This window comes from Carcharodon carcharias, chromosome 18 (genome assembly GCF_017639515.1).
Source record: "Carcharodon carcharias isolate sCarCar2 chromosome 18, sCarCar2.pri, whole genome shotgun sequence".
NCBI classification, from domain to species: Eukaryota; Metazoa; Chordata; class Chondrichthyes; order Lamniformes; family Lamnidae; genus Carcharodon; species Carcharodon carcharias.
The window spans coordinates 7,722,515-7,740,886 of NC_054484.1; the positions used below are offsets into that span (position 1 = coordinate 7,722,515).

General features: G+C 43.0%; 1 protein-coding gene across 4 annotated transcripts in view; it reads left to right on the forward strand.

The window, feature by feature from the left end:
* gbe1b (glucan (1,4-alpha-), branching enzyme 1b) overlaps nt 1–18,372 on the forward strand; it is a 600,154-nt gene that overhangs the window by 346,532 nt on the left and 235,250 nt on the right. For all 4 annotated transcript variants that reach the window (XM_041211102.1, XM_041211103.1, XM_041211105.1 and 1 more), the window contains exons 8-9: nt 4,741–4,856; nt 13,807–13,934. In XM_041211102.1, the coding sequence (XP_041067036.1) occupies nt 4,741–4,856; nt 13,807–13,934 (244 nt within the window). The remainder of the gene's footprint in view (nt 1–4,740; nt 4,857–13,806; nt 13,935–18,372) is intronic.

An 18,372-nucleotide genomic window follows, 5' to 3' on the forward strand; every position in this document is an offset into this window, starting at 1 on the left:
CATGCGCTCTTTTCGCTGTTGATGCTTGTCTCCATCTAGCTCATGGCGATGAGACTTAAGGTGTTCAACTCCTTTCCGGATTTTTTCCCTCCACTTTGGGCGGTTTTGGACCAGGGATTCCCAGATGTTGGTGGGGATGTTGCACTTTTTCAAGGAGGTTTTGAGGGTGTCCTTGAAGCATTTCCTCAGCTTCTCTGGGGCTCACTTGCCATGTTGAAACTCTTTGAGTAGAGTGCTTGTTTCAGGAGTCTCATGTCAGGCAAGCGGATGATGTGGCCCGCCCAGTGGAGCTGATCGAGTGTGGTCAATGCTTCGATGCTGGGGATGTTGTTCTCAGCGAGAACACTGATGTTGGTGTGCTTATTCTGCCAACAGATTTACAAGATCTTGTGGAGGCAGCACTGGCGGTACTCCTGCAGAGTTTTGAGGTGCCTGCCTTACATAGTCCACCTCTCTGAGCCATACCACTACTGCTCTGGAGGCCATAAACTTTGTGCTTGCTGTGAGGTCCAGTTCTTCAAACACTCTCTTCCTCAGGTGACCAAAGGCTGCACTGGCACACTGAAGGCATCAACTGCAACAAGGCAAAACATCAACTACATTCCCTTTATCAATTTTCTCTGTTGCTTCACCAAAAAATTAAGCTAAATTAGTCAAACACGATCTGCCTTTCATAAGTCTGTGCCGGTTCTCCTTAATTAACATAAACTTCTCCAAGTGCCTGTTCATTTTTTCCCTTGATTATTGTTTCTAACACTTTACCCATCGTTGACGTTAAATTGACAAGCCTGCAGTTACTAGGGATGACCTTACGCCCTTTCTTGAATAAGGGTGTCACATTTGGCACTCCAATCCTCTGGCACATCCTTTGCGTCTAGGAAGATTATGGCAAGCCCTTCCGCTAACTCCACTCTCACTTCCCTTGGCAACCTGAGGTGCTAGCCATCTGGACCAAGCAACTTAGAATCATCAAATAGTTAGAGCACAGAAAGAGGCCATTCGGCCTGTCATATCCATGTCAGGTCTCTGCAAGAGCATCTCACCGAGTCCCACTCCCCCACCTTTTCTCTGTAGCCCTATAGATTTTTCCTTCTCGGATAATGATGCAATGTCAGTTTGAAGGCCATGATTGAACCTGCATTGAACAAACTCTCAGGCAGTGCATTCCAGATTCTAACCACTCGCTGAATGAAAAAGTTCTTCCTCATGTCATAATTGCTTCTTTTGCCTTTCACTTTAAATTGGTGTCTCTGGTTCTCGATCCTCACAATGGTAACAGCTTTTCTCTATCTACTATGCCCAGACTCCTTGTGATTTTGAATATCTCTATTAAATCTCCCTTCTTCTTAACTTTCTCTTCTCCAAGAAGAGCAACCCCAGCTTCTCCAACCTTTTAACGTAACAGAAGTTTCTCATCTCTGGAACCATCCTGGTGAATCTTTTCTGCACTCTGTCTAATGCCTTCACTTCCTTCCTAAAGCATGGTGCCTAGATCTGGCTGAGCCAGTGTTTTGTACAGGATTACCATGATTTCCTTGGTTTATTGGTCTGTTGTTATGACCACAGCCAGTATTAATTGCTGCGCAAACCAAATCCCAGAGGGAAACTGGGTTTACGGGTCGTAACCTTTTGTATTCTGAAAACAAGATGATGTATCAATCTCAGCAGTAAGAGCTCCAGTAACACTTTTGGGATTTAAAAAAATTAAAAGTAAACATTTTATTAACAAGAATAAAAGAAAACTTATGAACACAAGATAACAGTTACACAATTAAGGCTGGTCTTACAAAACAATCATCCAAAAACACTGTACTTGTTCAAACCCACAAGTAAACACCTTCTAGACAACACTGCTTTACACAAGACAAACTGCTGTAGCTTCAATAAAGGCATACCACATGACCTCTACCCTCATCCACTCTGCAGTGCAATCCACTTCAAAATAAAACTGCTTGTTGCAGCCCAAGACTTTTCTAGCTTGACTGGATTGTCGATTCAAACTGCACCTCCTCCCAGCCCAGAGCTATCCGCTTCCAGCTCAGCTCCAGCTATCTCCCTAGCTAAGCTCTCCATTGTAACTCTCAAATACCACTTTTCCCTTTCATGTCTAGTTCCATTGTCCTCACACCTCTTTGAAACTCATGTCCTTCCAAATATAAAATCTTTTGTGTCTCTATCTCATTTTTGCTTTGCTTGCAATTCAATAAAATACAATATCCCAATATGATTTATCTATTAAAAGTAACTTCTGCAAGATGCAAGCATTTTCCTTTCCACCTCTGACTCCTCTTTGATATTCAAGCTCTCAACTTATCTAAAAATGCAAATGTTAGATCTAATCTATTTACTTGTACCTCAAACTTAACACTTCTATTATTACACCCCCCCCAGACGACTTGACTCCTATTGGTCTCTTGCCAAGCTTAATTAAATCGCACGTGCGCACGCACGCGCACACACACACACACCCCAGCCTTCTTTACAGAATAACACAACATTCTCCAAAAATATTTTTAAAAATAACATTGCTTCTCACACAATGTCCCTGTTTATAAAACCCAGGATCCTGTATGCTTTCTTAACTGCTTTTTCAACTTGTCCTGTCACTTTAAATTATTTTTGCACATATACATTGTACCTTTATTATAAACTCTCTCTCCACGTTTTCCTTCACGTTTCTCTGCATTAAATTTCATCTGTCACTTATCTACCCAATCCACCATTCCTATGCCCTTTTGAAGTTCTACACTATCTTCTTCTCAGTTCACAATAATTCCAAGCTTTGTGTCATCCAAAAATTTTGAAATGTGCCCTATACACCAAAGGCTAGGCCATTAATAAGTATCAGAAAGAGCAGGCGTCTTAACACCGACACTACCATAAATTCTACCATTAACCTTCCTCCAGTCCAAAAAAACAACCATTCACCACTAATTTCTGTTTACTGTCATGAAACCACTTTCATATCCATTTTTTTTTATTTGTTCATGGGATGTGGGTGTCGCTGGCTAGGCCAGCATTTATTGCCCATCCCTAATTACCCTTGTTCAGAAGGCATCTTTTTTAAGAGTCAACCACATTGCTGTGGGTCTGGAGACGCATGTAGGCCGGACCAGGTAAGGATGGCAGATTTCCTTCCCTAAAGGTCATTAGTGAACCAGATGCGTTTTTATAACAATCAACAGTGGTTTCATGGTCATCATTAGACTTTTAATTACAGATTTTTTTATTGAATTCAAATTCATTTGAACCCGAGTCCCCGGAGCATTACCATGGGTCTCTCGGTTACAGTCTAGTGACAAAACCACTATGCCACTGCCTCCCCCCACCATGTTGCTACTGTCCATTTTATTCCACAAGCTCTTACTTCGTTCGCAAGTCTGTTGTGCGACATTTTATCAATTGCATTTTGGAAGTCCATGTACACCACATCAACAGCATTGCTCTGTTATGATCCCAGCTGATGTTACTACTGGACAAGCCAGATCCTAGGATGGAACCTGGCTTGATAGATCCTAACTTTAATTTTTTGTTTAGAAACATGGAGACTGAACAGAGTCATAGGAGTCAGCAAAATCCTGGAACTCCCTCCCTAACAGCACTGTGGGTGTACCAACAACACATGGACTGCAATGGTTCAAGAAGGCAGCTCACCACACCTTCTCAAGGGCATTTAGGGATGGGCAATAAATGCTGGCCTAGCCAGCGATGTCCAGATCCCGTAAATGAATATGAAAAATATTGGCCTAGCCAGTGACACCCACAACCCATGAATGAATGAAAAGTAAATTTCCCCTGGAGCTTTGATTTCACAATGGAATGTATATTCAATGGGAATGATGATTTCTTCAAAAGTTTCCCATTGTTTATCTTCCATTTTACTCTCCAATCTAATTTTCTGATCTACCTGAACCACCTCACCCCTTTATCGATGTTATTGGCTTTGGTTAAGTTTAAGATCCTAGTTTATTAAAGATTATGAAAAGGCTTGATAGGGTTGATGTAGAGAAGATGTTGCCACTGATGTCGAAACCAAAACTATGGGTCTGGAGTGCAGTGGTTGGAAGTGTGGTGGAGGCCGGTTCAATTGAGGCATTCAAGAGGGCATTAGATGATTATTTGAATAGAAACAAATTTGAAGGGGAAAAGGCAGAGCAATGGCACAAGGTCATATTGCTCTTTTGGAGAGCTGGTGCAGACATGATGGACCAAATGACCTCCTTCTGTGCCGTTAAAATTCTGTGCTTCTGGGTTAGAAATATAAGATAGCTATTCCAAAGAAGAATGGGAATTTACCCGCAGTCTCCTGACCAATATTTATCCCTTAATGAACATCACAAAAAAAAAATTATTTGGTAATTATTCCATTTTATGGGAGCTTGCTGTGCACATATTGGGTCCCAGCTCTCCAACATTGCAACAGTAACTTCAAAGGTATTTTATTGGCTGCAAAGCTCTTTGGATGTCCTGTAGTTGTGAAGGACACTATAAAATTGCAGGCCTGTCTTTCTTTCAGTGTAAATCAGTGAGTACAGGGTTGATGGGTGAACAGGACTTGGTGAGAGTTTGGACATGGGCAGCAAGGTTTTGTATGAGCTCACATATACAGAGGGTGGAAGGTGGCAGTCAGCCAGAATAGCAGTTGTTGAGTCTTGGGGCCAGAACACTGCTGGAATGTAACCTTCTGTATAAACAGAGCTCTGTTTCTGTTGTGTAATTTATTATTATTTTTATTTTCAGCTGGGAAGTGCTGAGATTCCTCCTATCCAATCTGCGCTGGTGGGCGGAGGAGTATTATTTCGATGGCTTTCGATTTGATGGAGTGACATCCATGTTATATCACCACCATGGCATAAGTAGGCTTCATTTATTTTTAAGTTTCAAGTAATCTTTATTGAAACACGCTGCTCTTTTTTTAATTTGGTGATCTACTGTTGGGTTATGATGTTGGCTGTGACTCAATGGAGCACTGCATTGTCGGAGCTGTAATCCAACTGATGAAACGGTAAGCGGAAGCCCAGCCTGTCCCCCATCAAGATCCTGCAACTGTGAGCAGGGGAGTTCTACCCAGTATCTTGGCCAATATTTATTCCTCAACCAAGATCACCAAGGTTGGGTGGGGGTTGCTAATGGTTCTTTGAAGGAGAGTCATATTCAGCTTGAAAAGTTAACTCTGTTCTTCTCTGTCCACAGATGCTGCCTGACCTGCTGAATATTTCCAGTATTTACTGCTTTCCCTTCAGTTTTCCAGCACCTGCAGTATTTTACTTTGATATCACTAAAAAGGGATGATCTGGCCATTATCACCATACTGTTTATAGGATCTTGATATAAGCAAATTGAACATAATTGCACAAGAAATAGGAGCAGGAGTAGACCATACAGTCCCTCCAATTTTTTCCTTAGCTCAATACGATTATGGCTGATTTTTGGCCTGAACTCCACTTTCCTGCCTGCTCCCCATTTCCCTTAATTCCCTGGGAGACTGAAAATCTATCTATCTTATCTGTGGAGATGATGGCATAGTGGTAATGTCACTGGACTGGTAACCCAGAGGCCCAGACTAATGCTCTGGGGACAAAGGTACAATTCTCCCCATGGCAAACTGATGGACTTTAAATTCAATTAATAATCTGGAATCAAAAAACTAGTCTCAGTGATGGTGACCATGAAACCATTGTTGCAAAAACCCATCTGGTTCACTAATGTCCTTTAGGGGAGGAAATCTGCCATCCTTACCTGGTTTGGCCTACATGTGACTCCAGACCCATTGCAATGTGGTTGACTCTTAACGGCCCTCTGAAATGGTCTAGCAAGCCACTCAGTCCAAAGGCAACAAATGCTGGCCTTGCCAGCGATGCTAAAGAAAAAAATGTATTCAACAATGAAGCATCCACAACATCCATGATAGAGAATTCCAAAGATTCACAACTGTATGAGTGAAAAGATTTCTCATCTCAGTCCCAAATGATCAGCCCCTTACCCTTAGTGTGCCCCTGTTTTCTAGGTTCCCCATTTGGTGGAAACAACCTCTGTGTTTAGCCTATCAAGATCACTTTCATTTGTCTAAATTCCAGAGAATATGTGCCCAATTTACTCAGCCTCTCATCATAGGACAGCCTTCTCATCCCAATCCTCCCTTAAATATAGAGACCAAAACTACTCTCAGTACTTCAGGTATAGTCTCATTAAAACCCTACAATTGTAGCAAGACTTCTTTACTCTTGAACTCCAATCATTTTGCAATCAAGCCAGTGTGCCATTTACCTTCCTAATTGCTTGCTGTACTTGCATGCTACCTTTCTGTTGCTTGTACATGTACACCAAAGTCCCTTAGAACATCAACATTTAAAGATTTCTCACCTTTAAAAAAATATTCTGCTTTGCTATTCTTACTACCAAAATGAATAACCCCACACTTTCCCCACATTAGACTCACTCACTCAACCTGCCTGCATCTCTTTGCAGCCTCTGTGCCCTCCTCACACCTTAGATTCCTAGCTAGCTTTGTATCATCAGCAAACTTGGATATATTACTCTCTGCTTCTTAGTCCAAGTCATTTATGTAAATTTTAAATATCTGAGGCTCCAGCACTGATCCTTGTGGTATTCCACTAGGCACAGACTGCCCACTTGAAAATGACCCGTTTATCCTCACTCTAATTCTTCTATCTAAGCTAATATATCACCACCTATTCCGTGTGCTTTATCTATGTGTATTAACTTTTTCTGTGGCACCTTATCGAATGCCTATTGGAAATCCAGGTTTACGACTATTGGTTCCCTTCTTTCTATCCTACTAGTTACATTCTCAAAAAACACTAATACATTTGTCAAACACAATTTCCCATTCATAAAACCACGTTGACTTTGTCTGAACATATGATTTTATAAGAGCATTGCTAAGACTTCCTTAACAAGAGTGATGTCAGGCTGACTGGCCTGTAGTTCCTCTGTTTTCTCTCTCCTTCCTTTCTTGAACAGCAGTGTTACATTTGCTAACTTTCAATCTGCTGGGACCATCCTAGAATCTAAGGAATTTTGGAAAACCATAACCAACACATGCACCATCTACGCAGCTACCTCTTTTAGAACCATAGGATGGAAGTGATGGGGATTTGTCAGATTTTAGTTTCTAAAGTTTCTTGAACATTTTTCCTCTGCTGTTGTTAATGGCCTCAAGTTCCTCATTCTTATTAGACATAAGGTTAATCCTCTAATTGTGGTATGTAATTTGTGTGAAGACAGACAGAATATTTGTTCAATGCCTTTGCCATTTCCTCATTCACCATTCTCCTATCTCTGCCTCCAAGGGGCTAATGTTTACCTTAGTTATTCTCCTTTTTATATACTTTTAAAAGCACTTCCAATCTGTTTTTATATTCCTGGCTTGTTTACTCTCTCATTTTATTTTTCCTCTTTTATGAATCAACTTTTTTGTGTCCGTTTGTTGGTTTCTACCGATATTCCAACTGCAACTACACTTCAAGAAGTATTTAATCAGCGGGAAAGTGCTTTGGGCTGTTTTGAGATTAGGATAAGTAGTGTATAAACAGAAGTTTACTTTTGAGAATTTGCTTATTTTATAAAGCCAGATCTTCCTATCACAGTGTATTTTTACATTTGTTCATTCCCAGTATCTTGGACATAAACTTCGCTGAAGAATCTCCAACTAGCGAAGGTTGCAGACAGTAGAGATGTCTTTGTAGCTTACTAGCTCTGCTCTCGCATTAGGAAGCCAAATACCGATGACCAGGTCCTGGGTTCTCTATCTGCACACACAAAACACAAGGTCAAACATAGATCAGGGAGGTCATTTGATCCGTCTAACTCATCTTTCTAATGAAAGCTGAGTTTCACCCTCCCCATCTTATCCCCATCGTAGCATCCTGCTGTCTCCTGAATGATGCAGACCTATTGCCCTCGACCCTATATCTTTGTTCCCTTGCGTTAATCAGTCTGTGTGAAGAAGCCATAAGACATAGGAGCAGAAATTAGGCCATTCAGCCCATCAAGTCTGCTTTGCCATTCAATCATGGCTGATAAGTTTCTCAACCCCATTCTCCCGCCTTCTCCACGTAACCTTTGATCCACTTACCAATCAAGAACCTATCTATCGCGGTCTTAAATACACTCAATGACCTGGCCTGCACAGCCTTCTGTGGCAATGAATTCCGTAGATTCACCACTCTCTGGCTAAAGAAGTTTCTCCTCATCTCTGTTCTAAAAGGTCTTCCCTTTACTCTGAGGCTGTGCCCTCGGGTCCTAGTCTCTCCTACTAATGGAAACATCTTCCCCACATCCACTCTATCCAGGCCTTTCAGTATTCTGTAAGTTTCAATCAGATCCCCCCTCATTCTTCTAAACTCCATCAAGTATAGACCCAGAGTCCTCAAACATTCCTCATATGTTAAGCCTTTCATTCCTGGGATCATTCTCATGAACCTCCTCTGGACCCTCTCCAGGGCCAGAACATCCTTCCTGAGATACGGGGCCCAAAATTGCTCACAATATTCTAAATGTGGTCTGACCAGAGCCTTATAAAGCCTCAGCAACACATCCCTGCTTTTATAGTCTAATCCTCTCGAAATAAATGCCAATATTGCATTTCCTTTCTTAGCATAGTCCTGAACTTGCCTATTCAAAATCTGTAACTATTTTTGCATTGCCTTGTACTTGTGGTTTAACTTGAATCAGCGCATTGGAGTAATCCATTTCTAATCCATTTTACATTCCCCTACAACAGTAGCTATACTTATAAATATGTCACTGGCTTTTAAAATGCTTTCGGGCTGACGATATGCGAGTTACTGTATAAGTTCAAACTCTTCTCCTGTTTCAAGATTTTTTATACCTCTGTCAGGTTACACCTCTTTGATTTTCTTCAAAGTAAAACATCTACATTTACCTAAAACAAAAACAGAATTACCTGGAAAAACTCAGCAGGTCTGGTAGCATCGGCGGAGAAGAAAAGAGTTGACGTTTCGAGTCCTCATGACCCTTCAACAGAACTGAGTGAATCTAAGGAGAGGGGTGAAATATAAGCTGGTTTAAGGTGGTGGGGTGGGGGGAGAGAAGTGGAGGGGGTGGTGTGGTTGTAGGGACAAACAAGCAGTGATAGGAGCAGATCATCAAAAGATGTCACAGACAAAAAAACAAAGAGGTGTTGAAGGTGGTGATATTATCTAAACGAATGTGCTAATTAAGAATGGATGGTAGGGCACTCAAGGTACAGCTCTAGTGGGGGTGGGGGGGCATAAAAGATTTTAAAATAATGAAAATAGGTGGGAAAAGAAAAATCTACATAAATTATTTGAAAAAAACAAAAGGAAGGGGGAAGAAACAGAAAGGGGGTGGGGATGGAGGAGGGAGTTCAAGACCTCAATATTCAGTCCGGAAGGCTGTAAAGTGCCTAGTCGGAAGATGAGGTGCTGTTCCTCCAGTTTGTGTTGGGCTTCACTGGAACAATGCAGCATTTACCTATCCTTTTCTCAGTCATCAATCCCCGATACCAGTGATCAGCCTTTTCACTCCTTCTCTTGCATACATTTCCAGTGCCTCAGTGGCCAGAGCAAATGGACCATAGCATCATCCAACTTTTGTTTTATTCATTTACGGGGTGTAGGCTTCGCTGGCTGGGCCACCATTTTTTGCCCATCCCTAGTTACCCTTGAGAAGGTGGTGTTGAGCTGCTGCTTTGAACCTCTGCAGTCCATATGGTGTAGGTACACCCAGAGTATTGTTAGGGAGGGAGTTCCAGGATTTTGACCCATCGACAGTGAAGAAACGGAAAAATATTTCCATGTCACGATGGTGTGTGACTTGGAAGGGATCTTCCAGGTGGTGGTGTTCTAATGCAGCCCTTGCCCTTCTAGATGGTAGCAGTCGTGAGTTTGGAAGGTGCTGTCTAAGGAACCTTGGTGAATTCCTGCAGCGCATCTTGTGGATGGGGCATACTGCTGCTACAGCGTGATGGTAATGGAGGGAGTGAATGTTTGTGGATGTGGTGCCAATTACTTGGGCTGCTTTGTCCTAGATGGTGTCAAGTTTCTTAAGTGTTGTTGGAGCTGTGCTCATCCAGGCAAGTGGGGAGTATTCCATCACATTCCTGACTTTTGCCTTGTAGATGGTGGACAGGCTTTGGGGAGTCAGGAGGTTAGTTACTCGTCACACGATTCCCAGCCTCTGACCTGCTCTTGTAGCCACAGTATTTATATGGTTAGTTGAGTACAGTTTCTGATCAATGGTAACCCCAAGGATGTTGATAATGGGAGATTCAGCGATGGTAATGTCATTGAACATCAAGGGGCCGATAGTTAAATGCTCTTGTTGGAGATGGTCATTACCTGGCACTTGTGTAGCACGAATGTCACTTGCCACTTGTCAGCCCAAGTCTGGATATTGTCCAGGTCTTCCTGCATTTGGACATGAACTGCTTTACTATCTGGGGAGTCATGAATGATGCTGAACATTGTGCAAACATCAGTGAACATCCCCACTTCTGATCTTATGATGAAAGAAAGGTAATTGATGAAGCAGCTGAAGATGGTTGGGCCTAGGACATTCTCTACTTGAAAGAGCCATGGATGCTCAGTCATTGAGTAAATTGAAGACTAAGATCAATGGATTTTTGGACTCTGAGGGAATTAAGGGATGTGGAGATAGTGCAGGAAGGTGGAGTGAATAAATGTTGGCCTAGCCAGCAACACCAACATCCTATGAACGAAAAAAAAAAATCCTGCTGCGAGTAACTCACCTCCTGACTCCCCAAAGCCTGTCCACCATCTATAAGGCAAAAGTCAGGGGTGTGATGGAATACTCCCCACTTGCCTGGATAAGTGCAGCTCCAACAATACTCAAGAAGCTTGACACCATACAGGACAAAACAGCCCGCTTGATTGACACCCCATCCACAAACGCTCACTCCCTCCACCACCAACGCACAGCAGTAGTGTGTACTATCTACAAGATGCACTGCAGGAACTCAGCAAGGCTCCTTCGGCTGCACCTTCCAAACCCATGACCATTACCATCTAGAAGGACAGTTGCAGCAGACATATGGGAACACCACGGCCTGGAAGTTCCCCTCCATATCACAGGTCCTTCTCTGTCACTGGGTCAAAGTTCGGGAACTTGCTCCCTAACAGCACTGTGCGTATATCTACACCAAATGGACTGCAACGCTTCAAGAAGGCCGCTTACCACCACCAGGGTAAGTAGGGATGGGCACTAAATGCTGACTTGGCCAGTGACACCCACATCCCATGAATGAATAAAAAAAATTCCAAAGGCTCACAATCCTTTGAGAAAATAAATTTCTCTCTATCTCTGCGTTAAACGGCTGACCCTGTACCCTCCGACTATGACCGTACTTTTACAGATGGCAGGCGGGGTGGGATGTAAAGTTTGGTACCACATCAGTGCCGCAGTACCTGCTGCCTACCTGCCCATGGCCCAGCTGTGATTTTTCCAACAATGGGGGAGCTGTCAAGCAGCCAATTAATGGCCACTTAAGGGCTTTCTCTCACTGCTGTTAGGATTTTATATTTTCTTCGCAACAGGGGAGGACTGCAGCAAGTGTCCAGCCCACCGCTTGAAACATGTCAGACGAGTGGATGGGAAAGGCGGTAAGCCCCTCAGAGCCCCCCCACCCCCTCACCATGTCGACTCCGACCCCCACTCCCCTTGCTGGGGCCTGCTAACCTGGCCCCAGTGAGACCCTAAACTCACCTATGATCCAGGCTCACTGGAGCATGCCTGCCTTGAGAATTGATCTGTCCCAGCAGTGGCCACTACTCCTAGTGACATTTGGGACAAGGGAATTGCCGGGCTTGCGTGGCAGATCTCAAAGGTGGGACTTCCTCGCTGATGGGGCCGGAAGACCTGCCTCAGTTCAGCTGTTAAAAGGCTCCAGGACAAGCCCCTAGCATAAATTTCAGCCCGATGTTCCAGAATGCTAGGTTTTCTAGCCACGGGAAACATTCTCTCAGCATGTACCTTTTCCAGCCCCCCTAAAAAACTTATGTTTCAATTGATCACCATTCATTCTTCTGAACTCTAAAAAAAATAAAGGGCCATTATCAATTGGCCTTTGAGCTTAGCCTGCTCTTTGTCTTGTTGATTACTGTAGTGCTGTGACTGATCTGTGTGAAGTCTGTTCTCCTTTTCAGGATTTTCTCAGTCCATGTGGATAATCTGATTGGTCATTTTGGGTGAGAGATTAATATCGCCAAGAATACCAGAGATCTCGCCTGCCCTTTGAATAGTTGCCATGGGATTTCTTGCGTCTCATCTGACAGACAGACCCTCTGCTACTACAGCACTCCCTCAGTACCTAGGGACTGGAGGCCTTTCAGTGCTTGAATTTGTTTTGCCATTCAATGATACCATGGCATGCATCTCAAATCCATTCTCCATATTGCTTTGTACCACCAGTAACGAATCACACAGGATAGAAGACCACTGGCCCATTTCTGCGCTGGCTCTCTAAAGATGAATTGCACTCCCCTCCCTTGCTTGTTCCCTGCAGCCCCAAAATATTTTCCTTTTCAACCATTTATTTAATTTCCCTTTTGAAAGTTACTATTGAAACTGCCTTTCACGCATTGAAATTCAGATTATAACAACTTGCTTTTTAAAAGCATTCTCCATTTTCCACCCTGGATTTTTTTAGCCAATTATCTTAAATCTGTGTCCTCTGATCACTGACCCTCTTGTCATTGGAAGTAGTTTTTCCCAATCTACTGAATCAAATCCCCTCATAATTTTGAACACGATAAAACCTCCACCTAAAATCTGCTCTAAACATTACAGTACCATCTTCTTTAGTCTCTGGACATTGCTCAAGTCTTTCATCCCTAGCTCTGTTCTGAGAAATCTCTGTTGTACCCCTATACAATACCTTAACATCCTTTTGAAAATGTTGTGCCCAGATTTGGGACACAACGCTCCAGCTGAGGCCTTCCCTAATAAAAAATGATTAGTTTCACTCTTGAAAGCTCCCAATTTGCTCATCATCCACACCCTGTTGTTGGAGAGAGTTCCAGATTCCCACTACCCTTTATTTGGAAAAGGTGCTCTGTGATTTTATTCCTGTACAGCCCCAGCTCTAATTTTGAGATTAGATCCCTTTGTTCTGGATTCACTGGCAGAGGAAATAACTTCTCGCTATCTACCCTGTTAAACCCTTTTATCATTTTTAAACACCTATTCACCTCACTGAAGCATCGGACTAGAATATATACTCTGGTCCTGGAGTGGGATTTCAACCTCCTGACTCACAGCAAAATGTTTGCCAACTGAGCCAAGTAGGCAGCTGGGTACTCGATTGAGATCATTAGTTGCAATACGGACTGAAGATGGAACCTGAAACCTTCCTCTGACTGAGCCCGTTTTCCCGTACTCTTCAAAACCCAGTCGAAGGATATATTTTTGTGTAGAATTTGTGTTTCAGGCACAGAGCAAAAGCACCGACATGGATCTATAAGCGGAAAATGCTGCAAATACTCAGCAAGGTCAGGCAGCATCTGTGGAGAGAGAAACAGATTAATATTTCAGGTTGATGATCCTTCATCAGAGTTAATCCTGTTTCTCTTCATGGATGCTGCCTGAATGCTCAATATTTCTAGTATTTCCTGTTTGTATTTCAGATTTGCACCATCTGTAGCATTTAGCTTTTGTACTGACGTGGTCTGTTCAGCCGAATGGCCTGTTTCTGTGCTCTAATCTGATGTAGCACTGATGCTGGAACACAGTGTTGAGTATCACCTTTTTTTAAAACATCTGTTTCCCACTTCCTTTCTGCAGAAATTGCTTTTTCTGGAGGTTACAGTGAATATTTTGGACTTCAGGTTGATGAGGATTCCTTAGCCTATCTCATGCTGTCAAACTATATGCTTCGTAGCTTCTACCCAGACTTCATCACCATAGCAGAGGTAATGAGTGATTACCTGTTTGTTACTTGTTACAGAATTAAGCACATGCTGTTGATTTCAGATATTTCTTGTTTTTTATGCCATGGAGTGCTGTGTTTGGCTGCAGTGGAGAGCTTCAGTTGGAAAATGGCGACTGAAGGAGTTTATGGGTTAAATTCTACCTAAAGTCTAGCCTTTCTTTAATTTAGCAATTAACTAAAAGTTGCTGTTAGGGTTGGAAGAAGGTGAGTTTTGGACTGGAGCAGAGAGGCCAGCGACAGCGGTATAAAAGGGCGCAAGAAACAGAGGCCGAGACCAGAGAGGAGAAGTGTACTCTCAGGATCATTAGGCGGTGGAGTTTGAAGTGACGTCACGATTCAAAAAGTGAGAGGAGTGACATCACGATTCAAAAAGCGAGCAGGGGAGGCAGCTGATTGGTAAGTAGGATCAGTAGAGTACTTCTATTTCTACTTTTTCTATTAATTAAACTGTTGCAATCCACCAGCTTAAACAAAATAAGGTGAGAACTTTTGACTGTGATGGGAGTGTTTGGAGTGGGATAAGGCCCCAAGCGTAGTTAATATTCTTTAAAGGGAGTAACTAACGAACTTAATCTACAGGGAAGCCATGGCAGCAGAGCTCGCACCTGTCATATGCTCCTCCTGCGCTATGTGGGAAGTCATGGATACTTCCAGTGTTCCTGGTGACCATGTGTGCAGAAAGTGTGTCCAGCTGCAGCTACTGGCTAACCACATTTCAGGGTTGGAGCTGCGGGTGGATTCACTGTGGAGCATCCGCGATGCTGAGATTGTCATGGACAGCACGTTCAGTGAAGTAGTCACACCACAGGTAAAGACTGAACAGGCAGAAAGGGGATGGGTGAAACCAGGCAGAGTAGAGGAAGGCAGCTAATGCAGGAGTCCCCTGTGGCCGTCCTCCTCTCTAACAGATATACCGGTTTGGATACTGTTGGGGGAGACGACTTCTTAGAGGAAAGTAGCAGGAGCCAAGTCAGTGGCATCACGGGTGGCTCTGCTGCACAAGAGGGGAGGAAAAAGAGTGGCAGGTCTGTAGTGATAAGGGATTCAATAGTAAGGGGAACAGACAGGCATTTCTGCGGCCGCAAAAGAGACTCCAGGATGGTATGTTGCCTCCCTGGTGCCAGGATCAAGGATGTCTCGGAAAAACTGCAGGGCATTCTGAAGGGGGAGGGTGAACATCCAATGGTCATGGTACATATTGGTATCAACGCCATAGGTAAAAAATGGATGAACTCCCACAAGCTGAATTTAGGGAGTTAGGACGTAAATTAAAAGGTAGGACCTCAAAAGTAATAATCTCAGGATTACACATGCTAGCGAGAGTAGAAATAACAGGATATATCAGATCAATATGTGGCTGAAGAAATGATGTAGGTGGGAGGGATTCAGATTCCTGGGACGTTGGGACCGGTTCTGGGGAAGGTGGGACCCAATACAAATAGGACGGGCTATACCTGGGCAGGACTGGGACCAATGCCCTCAGGGGGGGCGGTGGGGGCAGGGGGGGGGTGGGGTTGTTTGCTGGTGCTTTCAAGGAGGGTTTAAACTAGAATGGCAGGGGGATGCGAACCTGAGCAGGGAGACAGAGGAGGGGGAAACAAGGAAAGAAACGAAAGACAAGAAAGTAAGCAGCGTAAGTGGAAGGCAGAAAAAAAGGGAGAAAAACAAATGGGGTCATAGTGCAAAATAAAAGCTAAGATGACTAACAAGGTTAAAAAGACAAGTCTAAAGACATTGTACCTTAATGCGTGGACCATTCGCAATAAGGTAGATGAATTAAGAACGCAAATAGATATAAACGGTTATGATATAGTTTCAATTACAGAGACGTGGCTGCAGGGTGACCAAAGGTGGGAACTGAACATCCAGGGATATTCAATATTTAGGAAGGAGAGATAAATAGGGAAAGGAGGTGCAGTAGCACTGTTAGTAAAGGAACAAATCAATGTAATAGTGAGGAAAGATATTGACTTGGAAAATCATGATGTGGAATCTGTTTGGGTGGAGAAAAGAAACACCCGGGCAGAAAATGTTGGTGGGGGTTATCTATAGGCCCCCAAACAGTAACAGAAATATAAGGGAAGGCATTTAACAGGAAATTAGAGACACATGCAATAAGGGTACAACTGTAATCAGAGGTGACTTTAATCTACATATAGATTGGACAAACCAAATGAGCAATAATACTGTGGAGGAGGATTTCCTGGAGTGTGTACATGATGGTTTTTTAGACCAATGCATTGAGGAAGCAACTAGAGAGCAAGCGATCCTAGACTGGGTATTGTGCAATGAGAAAGGATTAATTAACAATCTTATTGTGCGGGATCCCTTCGGGAAGAGCGACCATAAAATGATAGAATTGCCCATTAAGATGGAGAGTGAAGAAGCTGAATCCGAAACTATGGTCCTGAATCTAAATAAAAGGAATTATGTGAGTATGAGGTGCGAGTTGGCAATGATGGATTGGGGAGCCTCACTAAAAGGGTTGACAGTGGATAGGCAATGGCTAATATTTAAGGAACGTATGCATGAATTACAATAATTATTCATTCCTGTCTGGCACAAAAATAAAACAGGAAAGGCAGCTCAACCATGGCTTACAAAAGAAATCGGGGATAGTATTGGATCCAAAGAGGAGACATATAAAATTGCCAGAAAAAACAGCAGGCCTGAGGATTGGGAGCAGTTCAGAATTCAGAAAAAGTGGAAAAAAAGATCGATCAAGAAGGGGAAAATGGAGTATGGGAGTAAACTTGCAGAGAACATAAAAACTGACTGTAAAAGCTTCTGTAAATGTGAAGAGAAAAAGATTAGTGAAGACAAATGTAGGTCTCTTACAGTCAGAAACAGGGGAAATTATAATGGGGAACAAAGAAATGGTAGAAGAATTGAACACACATTTTGGTTCTGTCTTCACAAAAGAGGACACAAATCATTTTCCAGAAATGTTAGGGAACCAAGGGTCTAGGTGGGAGGGAGGAATTGAAGAAAATCAGTATTAGTAAAAAAAAAATGGTGCTAGAGAAATTATTGGGGTTAAAGGCTGAAAAATCCCCAGGGCATCTGATAATCTACATCCCAGAGTGTTAAAGGAAGTGTCCCGGGAAATATTGGATGCATTGGTGGTCATCTTCCAAAATTCTGTAGACTCTGGAGCAGTTCCCACAGATTAAAGGGTGGCAAATGTATCCCCATTATTTAAAAAAGGAGGGAGAGAAAAAACAGAAAATTACAGACCAGTTAGCCTAACATCAGTAATGGGGAAAATGCTGGAGCCTATTATAAAAGACGTAATAGAACACTTGGAAAACATTAACGGGATTAGACAAAGTCACCATGGGTTTATGAAAGAGAAATCATGTCTAACTAATCCACTGGAGTTTCTTGAGGATGTAACTAGTAGAATAGATAGGGGAGAACCAGTGGATGTTTTTTTTTTATTCATTTATGGCATGTGGGCTTCACTAGCTGGGTCAGCATTTATTGCCCATCCATATTTGCTCTTGAGAAGGTGGTGGTGAGCTGCCTTCTTAAACCATTGCAGTCCATGTGGTGTAGGTACATCCACAATGCTCTTAGGAAGGGAGTTCCAGGATTTTGACTCAGTGACAGTGAAGGAACAGTGATATATTTCCAAGTCAGGATGGTGAGTGGCTTGCAGGGGAACTTCCAGGTGATGGTGTTCCCATCTATCTACTGCCCTTGCTTTTCTCAATGGTAGTGATTGTGGGTTTGGAAGGTGCTGTCTAAGGAATCTTGGTGAATTCTTGCAGTGCATCTTGTAGATGGTACACACTGCTGCTGCTGTGCGTCGGTGGTGGAGGGAGTGAATGTTTGTGGATGTGGTGCCAATCAAGCAGGCTGCTTTGTCCTGGAAGTTGTCCAGCTTCTTCAGTGTTGTGGGAGCTGCACTCATCCAGGCAAGTACAGAGTGTCCCATCACACTCCTGGATTGAGAATTGGTTGCCAGACCGGAAACAAGAGATTGGGGATAAATGGGTCTTTTTCCAGATGGCAGGCAGTGCCTTGTGGTGTACCACAGGGATCAGGGCTTGGGCCCCAACTATTCATGATATATTTATAAATGTCTTGGATGAGGAAACCAAATGCAGTATTTCCAAGTTGGCTGATGATACAAAACTGGGCGGGGTTGTGAGGAAGATGCAAGGAGGCTTCAGGCTGATTTAGACAAGTGTGTGTGGTAAACACATGGCAGATGCATTATAACATGGATAAATGTGAAGTTATACACTTTGGTGTGCAAAACAGAAAGGCAGAGTATTTTTAAAATGCTGATAAATTGGTAAATGTGGACGTACAAAGGGACCTGGGTGTCCTTGTACACCGGCCAATGAAAGTAAACAGGCAGATGCAGCAAGCTATTAGGAAGGCAAATGCTTTGTTGGCTTTCATTGCAA